Raw genomic sequence first — 14,302 nt, 5'->3', positions numbered from 1 at the left:
TTGAATGGGATTGCGATGTCACATCAGGTGAAGATTAGGTTAATGACTTTTAGTCATTAGAGGTGTAGTTCACCTGTTTGGGATTAGCCTCATCTAAACCCTGGTTTAGAAGAGGCTAAAGTCTTCACGCTGGGTTTTTGTCCCAGGTTAACCTTTTTTCACACTGTTGAACTCAATGCGCTTCACATGGACTTGCACACACTAACACAAACGAAACATTCACAAATGAAACTTTCAATAAGATCAGGTTTCAGAACGTACAGTTAATATGGTAAATTTGGATTTCATGACTTGTAGTTGTTAAAAATCACATTCCTTCACAACATAATCTTTCCACTTACTTGAACATGACATTTAGTAAACCTTTTGTATCATTAAAGGGTTAGTTCACCCAAAAATGAAAATAATTTCATTAATTACTCACCCTCATGTCGTTCTACACCCGTAAGACCTTCGTTCGTCTTCGGAACACAAATTAAGATATTTTTGATGAAATCCGATGGCTCAGTGTGGCCTCTATTGCCAGCAATGTCACTGAACCTCTCAAGATCCAGAAAGCTACTAAAGACATCTTTAAAACAGTTCATGTGACTACAGTGGTTCAACCTTAATATTATAAAATGACGAGAATACTTTTTGTGTGGCAAAAAAACAAAATAACGACTTTTCAACAATATCTAGTGACAGCCGATTTCAAAACACTGCTTCGAAGCTTTACGAATCTTTTGTTTCGAATCTGTGTTTCGAATCGCATAAACGAAGCCTCATTTACTGAAATCACGTGACTTTGGCGCTGAAAAGTCGTTATTTTTTTTATTTTTTTTGGCGCACAAAAAGTATTCTCGTCACTTTATAATATTAAGGTAGAACCACTGTAGTCACATGAACTGTTTTAAATATGTCTTTAGTAGCTTTCTGGATCTTGAGAGGTTCAGTGACATTGCTGGCAATAGAGGCCTCACTGAGCCATCGGATTTCATCAAAAATATCTAAATGTGTGTTCTGAAGTTGAACGAAGGTCTTACGGGTGTAGAACGACATGACGGTGAGTAATAAAGGACACAATTTTCATTTTTATACTTTAAAAGCTGTGCAGACACAACTGTGCGCGAGACAGAGCGGAACACGGAAAATGAAGTAAACACGTGACATTAGACTTTAGCATTCATACATGAGATGCCAAGACATTACTATAGTTATCACTATATCTGACATTATTTTGTAAGTGACTGGTCTGTATAAACACAGAATGATGATAACTCACGCATACTGTTTTAAAATTCCAAAATCTAGCATTGTGTATGTGGCCTATGAGCATTGAATATTTCTATAATGAGACCTTCTAGATGCATCAGTTCAAATGAATGTGTGTATGCTGAACATGCCACATGCTCATATATTATGTCACATTACAGATGCCCTTTCATTAGTTGCTGGGTCAGGTGTGTGTGCGAATGCCTGTCTCTGTCTGCTGAATCATGTGGTTGTGTCACATGAGGATTATCTCATGTTTTTTCAGATGTATTGCAACCACACATACGGATTTCACACCATCGTGTAATACTCAATTTTCTGGCATTATGGGTAATCGTCGATGAGTGTGAATGCGACCAAGTGGGAGAGATAGAGGAGCAAGTTGTGTCGGGTGTAGTGACCGTGTGTGATCGTGTTGAGATGCTATTTTTACCCTCTCTCCTCTTGTTCCTGTCTCTCTGTTGCTAGGAGCTCAGTTCTGGGATGGTCTTCTCCAGAGACTCAGGTTAAACAAATGCATACGTCACTGCTTCTGTGGATGGTGGTCTGATTTAAAGCACATCTCTATATTTATTTGCATATTCTTTCTGAACCGCATGTATATATTATGTATAAATATTATTAGTGGTTGATAACTAATTGGCATTTTTTTAAAATATCCCCATCAGCCGATAAGTTTTTTTGTTTGGCCACGTGTCGGAAACGGGACTTTTATTTTGACATCGCCTGAGCGCACACAGTGCTCCATTCTGTCTTCTCTGTTTAACAGCTCTGTCTAACACATTATAACAAAGTAAACGGTATGCAAAAAAGTATTATAGTATTTCCTTTTAAATTATTAGTAATAGAAAGGCAAACAATGTAATACTTTCTTATCTACTGTCAGCATTTAGCAAATACTTATTTATATAATTTGAACAAGTCTTTGAATATCTAATAAACATTTGTTTTCACAGACCTTGAAGACTTTAAGAAACCAGCTGTGAGATCTTGTGAAGTGTGCATTTCTAGACTGCATGAACGTGTGTATTTTGTCTGTAACAATTAGTATATGAGAATTGAATGTGGAGAGGAGAGTTCAAATGACAATCGAAATGCACAATCGACAAACTTTAAACCCTGGACTTTAATTCCAGTTGGCCACTGTCATATTGATGCCATTTTCACTGTGTGCTGTATGCAATTAGTGTTCTCTTGTCTTTATTTGAAAAAAATATGATTCCTAGTGTGCACAAACTTACCAGATTACTAAGTGCCCCCCATTGGTTACAGTGCTTATGTCCTTTTACATCTTTATTTTTTTTTAATGTCTTTATTTGTGAAAAATACACTAATAAAATTACAGAATCAATAAGTTACCATCTAAAGTATAATCTGTTTATTTTAACGCTTCGGCAGCGCAGCGTTTTTTTTCACTTGAGACGCTTTGTTGCTATGATATGGAATATCCGCGGCACTGTTACTTGAAACAGATTTCTCAGATAATTTGTTTAGGGCCTTATGAAATCCGTTTTATTTTTTCCCAAATTCCGTTTTTTTTCCGTTTTAATTTTTCTTGATTCTGTTTTTTTTGGACTCCATTTTAATGGTTAAATTAAATTTTAGTAATCAAAAAGCATGTCTAATTAATTTAAATAATGAAACTTATCCAATTTACCAACAATTTATTAAAAGTTTAACAAAAAATTAAATTTTTTAGGGCCCTGTGATATACGTTTTATTCTTTCTCCTCAAATTCTGTTTTATTTTTACCAAATTCCATTTTAATGGTTTAATTACATTTTAATAATCAAAAAGCATGTCTAATTAATTGAATTCTTAAAAACAACAAAATTTATTAATTAAAAAAAGTATTTTTATGAAATGTTTTTTTTTTTTTTTTTCCCCAGAAATTCTGTTTTGTATTTTAATTTTTCCGGCAATCAAATGAACGCATACCATTTAATTTATCTTTTAATCATGAAATTAAACTTTTTTGTCAAACAATGTGCTGCACAGCAGAGCTTTACTGTTAAAATTAAAACATGGAAGAAAAACTGAGATTATTCCTTAAAAAGATAGTTTTAATAATTTATTATTAAATTAATTTATCTAAATTCTACTGTACATCACATATGTTTCTGTCAAGTTAAATCGAACTTTTATTTTGACGAGTTGCTGAGAGCTTTGAGTTTCTCTGTTTATGAACAAAGCGGTTAAATGCTGATGAAGTGACTTTCAGAGCGGCTCTGGAGATGAATTTCGTGCGTTCGAGGATGAAAACACTGCGAGCATCGCACGTGCTTCAGTGTGTGTGCGTACATGCATGCGCGCGCGTGTGTGTGTGAGGTAAATGCGCTTCGCCGCTTCCGCGTTATTAATTTCAGAGGCACACAGATATGCAGGATTCATATTTAAATAGTCTATTTGCGGTTTAATATTCACGGACACTAGTCTATATCGCGATTTGATTTAGGTGTACTGATCAGCTTTTTATTCATTCATCAAAAATTTGACAAATTCCGTGACATTCCGCGTTATATACTAAATTCCGTTTTTATGACTGGATTCCGCGATTCCGTCCGCGTTTTCTGCATCGCGGAAATTATAGGGCCCTATTTGTTTCAGACTAAAAATGTCGGCACAATGTGGAGTACTTGCTATATATGTTCAAAGACCAGCAATATTACATTCTCATCCATTTTGTTCCATTCTCTGCTTGATGTCGTTGTACAGCAAGAATGTTGTGATAGTTGGTCGGTGTTGTATTTGACCCGCCCCTCCTCTACCCTGATTGGATGGCTGACTAAAAAGTGACAGTGATGAGAGCAGCGTTTTACTCAAAGTTGAACATCCTGCAATTTGAGGTGACCGGTAAAAAATGCAGAGCGCTCAGCTCTTGAGCATGAAAAAGGTGCTCAGCGCCTTGTTACGCTCTTGACGTTTAAAAAATGTGGCGCTCCCATTAGAAACAATTGGAAAAGTACGCTAGCCATTGAAAAAAAAAACTTTGGTGACGCATGGCCTAATTGATGGAGTGTGTAGCTTTTCATTTCTTAACCATGTAGGAAGACACATCATGGCCATAATCCAGGATGACAATATCAAGATTCATCAGTCTCAAATTGTTAAAGTATGGTTGAGAGGGAGCATGAAGAATCATTTTCACACATAAATTGGCACCTCTGAGTCCAGACCTTAAATTCATGTGCTGAGTAGACTTTACAGAGTGCTCACCTCTTGCATTGTCAATATAAGATCTTGGCCAAAAATTGATGCACCTCTTGAAGGAAATGACTGTTATTTCCTTCAAGAGGTGCATCAATTTTTGGTCAAGATCTTATATTGACAATGCAAGAGGTATATATATATATATATATATATATATAATATATCAGCCATCGAGCCACTATATTATATTGCTCTATAAGATATTGGCATCAGCCATCAAAAAATCAATATCGGTCGACCATTAATTATTAGGTATACAACCCTCTACTCACACACTGGTAACAGAATCGCATTTAGTCAATAATCAATAACTTTACAACTTCACGTTTAGATGATGGGTTCCATGCGTGGGTTAATGACGTTGCTATGGAGATGGACAATCTGTTTGCTTTCTCTCTGTTTTTCTGATGTGTCAACATCTCTGCAAAATGATTTTGTTAATCAGACTGCTGGCAAACAAGGAAACAAAATAATTAAAAGAGGCAGGCAGAGAGGAATGCAGAACACTGTGCAGATAAAAATAGATATTAACTGTTTGTTTTTAAACTGATTGGGTAAACCCCACCTCCTACTGTAACTCCTCTGCTCATTCACACCTGCCCCCCATCACCCCCAAGGGCAATCCATCACTACTATGACTGATTTATTGTGTATTATCATAGTTGCTTTTCTAGTGTTTACTGAAGAGCTCACCCAAGATGGCACATGTACATTGGAAAAACGTCTATTTCATGTGTGCGTTTTCATCTGGAAGATGTTTTTTTTTTTTTTAAGAGATGCACCCAAATTTTGGCAACCGAAAATATTCAAATGAAAATTAGTTTTCGTATGAAACCATTTTGGAGTCTAAATAAATTTTCAGTTTTATGTGAACAAAACTTCACCGAATTAAACATTATTTGTTGCACCTCTGCCATCCAATAATTTCAGTAAGCTTTGCTTGTCACTTTTGATATGAAAAAAAGTCAGAGCTTTCAAACTCTGTCAATTTAATACCAAAATTCATACAATAAATATCGTTTTGGTGCCCTTTAATATGCTGTGATAGATTGCTGTGCCATCTCAGTTCAAGCAGCAGCCCGGAGCACACCTGAACTGATAATCTCTAAATTTTAGTAAGTTGTACTGTTTCTTTCAGCCTACCTTCTAATGATCAATCATGTTTATTTTTGTGTAATAACTAGTATCTCCACGCTGCTGCTTCGCTTGAACTGAGGCGTCTACGGTGATCTGTCACGCCACATTAAAGCATGCCTAAACAGTATTTATTATTGGAATTTCATAATTAAATTGACCGAATTTGAAAGCTGGACTTTGTTTCATATTAAATGTAACAAAGCACAAAGCTTATTGCAATTTATTGTATGAAAGGCACGCTACAAATAATGTTTAGTAAAGTTTTGTTCACACATTAACTGAAAAAGATTCTTGGGATTTAAGAATCAATATCAGTTCATCAAAATGAGAATCTATTAAAATTGAGAAATGTCAGATATCGGTATTGGTATTGGTACTCTCTTCTCAGTCTGTCTGTAACTCTCTGTTTAGTTCGGGTCTCAATGAAGCCCCTCCTTCTGAAAAGCGGAAATCTGTTTTTTTTTTTTTTGTGTGTATTGGAGCGGGAATTATTTAAATGAGGAATACTGTGATGTGTACATTCCCGGAAGAAAATGAAAGACTACAATCAAGGCGTTTCAGGGAGTTCAGAAACGGTGCTTACTGATATAGAGAATAACTCCCTGGACTTTGTGCTTTGTAACTTTTTTTTATGCTCAAACAGCAACATTACACACTAAAGAAAGATGAAAATGTAAAAAATCAATATAGGTCCTCTTTAAATAGGCATTTAGAAAATTTCTAAAAAGATGTTTATGTTTTAGAATGCATGTAAAATTGCATTTTGAAGATGTTTATCAGATATTTGTGTGTAACAGAGGCTTTCGAGATGATGCGCTCTTTAACAGACATCTTGGAGATGTACAGTATGTGTGTGCCTGCTGGGTAGGCCACATACAACCCTAGTAAGATTTTTAAAAACACAGAATTTGTGCTTGGCCATTTTAGCACTGTTTAAAGTTCTGCTCAAAGATAACAATGTTTAATACCTTAATCAATTTAGAATGTTTACATTATATAAAAATCTCTGGATACTGTCAATAAGACATCAACTCTTTATTATGACCTGTATTTAGTCAGTCTAGATGGTGGTGCATATCATATTACACAAACGAAAACAGTTGCGAGTGTACATTGAGTCATCTGAATGTTATTTTTAAATGTGTGTATCTGCTAAAAGCTAATTTAGTCATCCCAAAGTGATTTAACCGACTGACAGAACTTCTTTTGGGTATTCAATTTCTTGCCTTATTAGAAACCCTACACCATTGCATCTTAATATATAGGCCTATGTTGTCTTAACCATCAAATTGTCAATTAATGTCTTTTTTTAAAATATATAACATCAGTTTAATAAATGAAATGAAAATTTCTATTTTTAATTTGATAAAAATTTACATTTCTATTCACATACCATTAACTAGTTAGTTAGCCTAATAACTTATACTCAATGCAAATGCATTACTTCTTATTGCAGACTTTCTGATCAGGCATTACGAATTGCTATGCCTTAGGGTTCAAGTGAGGTAGGGTTCTAACGTTGCATTGGATTTGTATTGATACTGTGATGGGGAGAAGTCAAAACTAAAATAAAAATCTAACAGTACCGGTCTACAGTTGTAGTTGTAAACTAATTCTGTATCAGTGCATTGTTAGGCGGCTGCTGTATTTGTGAGCATGCTGTGTGAGAAGCGTTTATGGCAATGCGGCTGCGCATAAGCCATCAAATGCATTTTTTTTAATCAAAATGGCCACCTGGTGAGGTAATAATGTAAACTCAGTTGATTTGTGAATAAAAATGCAACATGTTGGATCAATGTATTAGGCTATGCAGCCTACATTCAACCTAACAGACCTGCTGCTGTGTCAAATATGTCATTAATATTAATCAAACAACAATATTGACAGAAAAAAAGAGCCACTCACTGCTCTTAATTTATTTGAATTACATCAAAAACTGGAAGCAATATTTGCTTAATTGAGAAATACGTACACATTCTATTTTTTTATTTTATTTTTTTAATTTAGGATGTTTATTGTGAAATGTGATATTGTGAAATTTCACTGGTATTGGTACTTTTGACTTTAATATCACTCCATGTTGTTAAAAATACATGAGCAGTTTTCTGAGGTGTAGGGCTGTGTGTGCCAGTGTGTCTGTGTGAGCCTCATACACGAATGAGTTATAATGATGGTGTGGAAAGCTGGACTATATCCCATCTGGCCCGCGTGACTAACTCTGACGTAATCACTGCTGACACGGTCAGGCTGCTTTCAGAAACACTTAAAACACACACTGACTCAGAAACAAGTAGGAGCCAATTGACAGAATGTAGATCATCCATGCTCACTTATTCTCTTTATACTTTGTGTCAGCTCTCAAAAGTGTTTGTATGAATATTGTATTAGTTTTTTTAATATTATGGATGTATGGACCACAGTCTCGAGGACTGAACTTAGTGTGCAGCATAGTTGTTTGTTTCTTTCTTCATGTTTATAGGGTCAGTCATTCATGTATAATCAGGGTTATTGGTTGGTTCTGGTTGTTCTCTCAGATGAACTGTGCTGTTTGTCTTCTGTTGTCATGACTGCATTCATGCATCTCTATTATTATGGTTGCAATTATGATTTAGTGAGGAGGCAGGTTAGACAGTATGATAGCTGATTCAAGTTATTCTTTCTATTCTGTAAAAAATCGGCATGGAATATGTTGTATGGCATGACATGATTCTTTAAAATCTAAATTAAAGTGCCCCATTGTACTTTTTCAAATATTACCCGTGATGTGCAATGTATATTATGAGAAAATTAAAGTGTTTTTGACCTTGGATGCATGTAAACCTATTGTAGAAGACCTCTAAAACAAAATTAGGAATGTTTAAAATAGCATAATGGGGCACTTGCACAATGTTGCTGGTTCTGTTTTTCACAGTTTGTCCGCATCAGCTGACATGTTTAGGAGCAGAATTGACTTTCTCATATCATTAATCACAATGCTTCAAATATGCGTGTTAAAACAACCAAATAAAGAGCATTATTCAAGGAGCATTGTGTAGGCGAGTGATATTGACTGATAATTTTGTCTGTACAGTATGCACGGGTCTGGATCCCAGATGTAGAGGAAGTTTGGAGGTCAGCAGAGCTCACCAAGGACTACAGACAAGGGGACGGAGCACTTCAACTACAGCTTGAGGATGGAAAGGTCAGTGTGTGTATATTAGAGTAACGAGCCTCATCAGACTATTTTTATTAACATTGCTCACAGTATAATGGATTTACTGGAGTACTTTAATTTTCTTGGGATTTGCCTACGGGATTGATCCTGCAACCTTTGTGTTAGCAGCCCAGATCATTAACCATTAGGTTAAACATACAACTCTCAATCACATTGTCCAAGTACTATAGACCAGTGGTTTTCGACTGGTTTGGCTGTAGGACCCACATTTTCCCATGGTCATTAACACTAGAACCGCCAGGGGTCGTTGTATACCTAAAACCGCTAGCGGGTCAAATTTACCCACGCACACAACTACTGTTTTGATATGGGTAAGAAACACATTATATCACTGTACTGTGCCACTGTCTACAAAGTAATGTCTAGAGTCATAAAAAAATAATGATCAGTCATCAGCTATGTTTTTGTCCCGTTGTTTTATGCTATTTTAAGCAGGCTACACTAATCACTTTTTGGTGAATATTTGCTAAACCAGCCTGCAATGACAATGAGAATTAAAAGGAAATAAATACATATTTGGGTGGTTTAATATTATAATAAGATGTCATTAATCACATATTAAGATAACTCATGTTATTTAAATTACTAAAATACCTTAAATAGACAATAATGAGAAATAATAATTCACCGCGCTGCATAAGATGTAGCCTATGATGAATGACAAATTCAAGCGCGCAGTTTCACCTAATTAATTATTAATTTGTTTGGTTATGTACACCAATAAACTTGGGGTAATTATTACAAATTGTTTTATTCATTACATCAAAGATCAGAACTATTTTTTGGAAAAAGGGGAGACTAGAATAAATAGCACTCATAACTCATGTCATTTAGTGTCTCTATTTGGCATCCATAAAATCGCCTCCTTTTATCCATTGTGACTAAAACTGATTACCGCGATCTCAGTGGGTGAAAGGCGTTGCCTAGTAACATAGAACGTTAAAACATAAACGGCACAAAAATGACAGCGCAAACATACAGTCATATATGGGGTAAATTTGACCCGATGGCGCTTATAGGTATAAATGCCCTGTTTTTTAATCTGGTTTTATCTAAACGATTTTTAACAACATGGGATTGTAAATAACACAATTTTAGTAAGTCAGTGACTGGGAAGACTATATTTTATTGAAAATCTGTTATGTACATTTGAAAAACAGCCATGGGTAAATTTTACCCCGTGACGGTTCTAGTGTTAAGACCCAATTTTTTGGGAATTTGAATCAAGCAAATTAATTTCTCAAAAATGGTTAACGCACACACAAGTACCATCCCAACACACATAAATTGTAAGAATATCACTAACACTGATGAATAAATGTATTAAAAGACAAGGTTAATAAATAGCAGTCTCAAACTAGTTTTTGTTCATTCAAAATTTAGTAAGTTGGAATGAGCCACCACAGTCATCAAAAATGAAAATAACACAAAGTGAAAACATTTTTAAGGTTACAGAAACTACAGTTACCATGGTAGTTACACAATACTAACATGAACTGAACTGTTAATAAAACATATGAACACTGGTCCTGATGAATAGAATGGTAACACTTTACAATAAGGTTCATTAGTTAAACATGTATTAACTAACATGAACTAACCATGAGCAATACATTTGTTACTGTATTTACTAACCTTCGTTAACGTTAGTTAATGTAAATACAGCTGTTCATTTTTTGTTCATGTTAGTTCACAGTGCATTAACTAATGTTAACAAGATTTTAATAATGTATTAGTAAATGTTGAAATTAACATTAACAAAGATTATTAAATGCTGTATAAGTGCAGTTCATTATTAGTTCATGTTAACTAATGAACCTTGTTGTAAATGTAAAGTGTTACCAATAGAATGAACATCATACAACAAACAAACAAAAAATTGCAATGTATGCATAATTATTAGATATTCTGATCATTTATTTTTTAAGCACATTTCTAATTCAAATATACCAGTTCCAAACCACATCAATCGTAATAATTACCATTAAGATGTGCATAATTATTAGATATTCGTTGTTGCATCTTTTCTTCTCAACCTATTTTTGTGACCCTGTTGACCCAATGAGCATTTAATTGTCCGATGGTCACACCATTTCTTTGTCCGACTTTGAAATTTCTAGATTGTCGCATCCTTCTCATGGGCACTTCATAATTTTTTACTTTTTCCATGTTAGTTACATTTTTGATCCATTTTTATGCACAAAATAACCCTGAATATTCCTTTAAACAATGGCTCCAGGTCTAAATGAGTCTTAATTCTCATATCAGTGATCTCTGTAGGAGGGTAATGACAGCAAAAGTATTTATTTTTTTGTATTCTTATGATCCTTGTAGTCATTTCAATAATGTTGAGTATTCCATTTGTCCGATGGCTTTATTACCTCATTTCACCGATTTACAATCTATTACTAAACTTTTCTCTAAATGATGATTCAGAGAACTACAGTATGAGTTAAAGAAATGGCAGTTTTGTTACCTTCATGTTGTTCAAAATCTATTTGATTTTTTTTTTTCTTCAGTGGAACACAAAAGATGTTTTACAGATTGACATAGATCTTTTCATATCATGAAAGTGAATATTAACTGTCCAGCTCCAAAAAGGACAAAAACATGTGAGTTGGGCTCCATTACAAGTTTGTCATACTGAAGTCATACGATAGATTTGTGTGAGTCTTCATTCAATGAAAATCTTTCCAGAAGCCATAGCTCTTGAAGGGATATTTTACCCAAAATGAAAAATAATTTTTCTCACACTCATGTCGATCCAAATCATTATTTTTTTTTTTGTCTGTGTGGTTAAAAAAAATATATACAGTCAAAGCAAAATTTATTCAGACACATTGAACATTTCATTCATTAATTCAGCTTATTCACTGTAGTTTAAAAACAATGGTAATAAAATATGACAAGATCTCAGAGTTAAACTGTGTCAGAAAAGATTAATCTTAATTATGTCAGATAACACTTAAGTAAAACATGGTCAGGTCAAAATGTCTGAATAATTTATTTATTTATTTTTTTTACAATGGAAGTTAATGGTAACCAACATTCTTTAAAATGTCCTTTTTTTTAATGTTCCACAGAAGTAAGAAAGTCATACAAGTTTGGAATGACATGACAGAATTTTAATTTTGGGGCGATCTATCCCTTTGATTCTTGCCTGTATTATTCTGATGCCTCAAAAGTCAGTGATGTCAAATGTCAAATTCTTCTGTGGCTTTTGACCGATTGCAACAAATCAGATTTGAGTATCCTGAAGCGTGAATAAATCAGTTTTCCAGCCTGTTCCTCACAGAAAGCCATTGTCTGACTTCAGATGTATGATGGTTCCCCTCACAACACAATTTCATATAATTTGTTGTGCTGTGAATTGTTATTCAGGAACTGGAGTACAAATTGGACCCCAAGACGAACAACTTGCCACACCTACGTAACCCAGATATCCTGGTGGGAGAAAATGACCTGACGGCTCTCAGCTACCTTCATGAGCCTGCTGTGTTACACAACCTGAAAGTGCGCTTCATTGATTCCAAACTCATCTACACATACTGCGGTAAACACACACATACAACAGACATACACACACTTAATGTATCTAGAATTATTGAGCTCAATGATCTTTTATCGTTTGACCCAGGTATTGTTCTGGTCGCTATAAACCCATATGAGACGCTTCCCATCTATGGAACCGACATCATTAATGCGTACAGCGGGCAGAATATGGGCGACATGGACCCTCACATCTTCGCAGTGGCAGAAGAGGCTTATAAACAGATGGCCAGGTGGGGCTAAGCAAGTTTAAGTTAGTTAAACTGTCACTAGTTGTTAGTTACCTGAATAAAGGCCCTGGTATACTCATGGTGAAGTTTGGTTTCATTCTTCGCTCAGGGGTAATAACAAGTTTGAAATACCTGACAAATGGCATACTGTTTGCCAACAATCAAATGTTTAGATGAATATGTAAATATGTGCTGCACACTATGATTAAATTTTTTTTTACTATATTGTTGTATAATAGGATAGGCAGGAACGATACATACAATAGGTTCTACACTACCTTTCAAGTCAATCCCTGAATATTGATTTCATTTCAGATAATTTTAACTAACCAGATCAGATTCATTAGTATTTATTTAGACTATAGACAAACCTTATATTACTGTAATTGTCTAGATTGTCAATATGTTTAATTTGCCCTATATTAAACCATTCCTTTTTTTGTTTTCTATTTAAAAAAAACAAACAAACAAACAAAAAACATGAATCTATCAATTTGCCACTTCTATAATTCAAAGTGACATCAAAAACCACAAATCCCTTTACTCTAATGTTATAAATGTCACAATCTGTTGCTGGGTCATTATTTAGTAGAACAAAATAACTACATGATGTTTCTCTCTCTCTGCCATTCACTCTGATAAGCAGTTTAAAGGGGTCATGAATTGAGAAATCGACTTTTCCTTGAGCTTTTGATATATAAGGGATCATCGTACTATAAGAATATCCTGTAAATTTCAGAACTAAAAACTTCTTTGTTAGTCCAATAAAAGCTTTTATTGACACCGGGCCCAGCAAACAACTGATCTTGGAATGTCTATCTATGACATAGGTGAAACACTGCCTCTGCAGTAGAAATCAACGCCTACTTCATCATTGCAACGTTAGCACCGCCCACTGGCGTGTTAGTGAGATGACGATGAGAGAATAGCGATACAGGGCTAAAAATAACATTACCTTTCAAAGGATTATGGTTTTTTTTTTTTAACAATGTGAATGTCTCAGTTGAGCATTATTTATTTCTATTCGGTATTTCACTGTGAATTCTTCAACACGTTCTCCAACCAATACGACCATATAGGTCGTTTGTCACTTCCCTGAAATACGACCCAGAGGAGCGCATGTGTTCATAAAGAGTATATGCACTATAAATCACTGAGGGTAGGTTTAGGGATGGGGTGGGTGTAGTCGTTAATAAAAAAAATTAGTTTTGCTAAATGGAAATAGGAGAAATGGTGTAAAAAACTCCACACACTGCATTTAAATGAACACACATTTTGATTGGTAACGACAGTCATACGTCATTTCATGATGACAGACGTAACACGACACTGTCATTATTTTTACGCCAGCTAGAGGGCGCATGACTTTAAAACGTAAATATAGGTCATAATAAGGTGCTTGAAAAACGACCTATAAGGTCGTTTTTTTTTTTTTTTTGGAGGACAGTCGAATTCTTTGGTAAATCAATCGCATTTCGGTGCAGGCTTTGCAAACAGACTTTTACGATATGGACTTAACAGTAATGCAACAACATGTAAGTAACTGTGTCAGTTCTAATACACAATCTGATATATAATGATTCATGTAGTCAGATGTTCTTTGTCTATGTGTCAGTAAATCAAACCAGTGACTAAATGGTCAACTTCACGTTGTTTCTCTTAGTTGGATGAAAATAATCTTAATCAGTGATTAAATTTTATATAGAAA

The 14,302-nt window shown here is 34.7% G+C and overlaps 1 protein-coding gene across 1 annotated transcript in view; it reads left to right on the top strand.

Moving 5' to 3' along the window:
* Positions 1 to 14,302, top strand: part of myo5aa (myosin VAa) — a 96,517-nt gene that overhangs the window by 10,618 nt on the left and 71,597 nt on the right. Inside the window, exons 2-4 of the mRNA XM_051870535.1 lie at positions 8,672 to 8,782; positions 12,197 to 12,368; positions 12,453 to 12,597. Of these exons, the coding sequence (XP_051726495.1) occupies positions 8,672 to 8,782; positions 12,197 to 12,368; positions 12,453 to 12,597 (428 nt within the window). The remainder of the gene's footprint in view (positions 1 to 8,671; positions 8,783 to 12,196; positions 12,369 to 12,452; positions 12,598 to 14,302) is intronic.

The sequence above is a fragment of the Ctenopharyngodon idella genome, chromosome 18, assembly GCF_019924925.1.
Source record: "Ctenopharyngodon idella isolate HZGC_01 chromosome 18, HZGC01, whole genome shotgun sequence".
In the NCBI taxonomy this organism is placed as follows: domain Eukaryota; kingdom Metazoa; phylum Chordata; class Actinopteri; order Cypriniformes; family Xenocyprididae; genus Ctenopharyngodon; species Ctenopharyngodon idella.
Note: the sequence above shows the minus strand (reverse complement) of the source record. Positions and strands in the feature narration are given on the sequence as shown.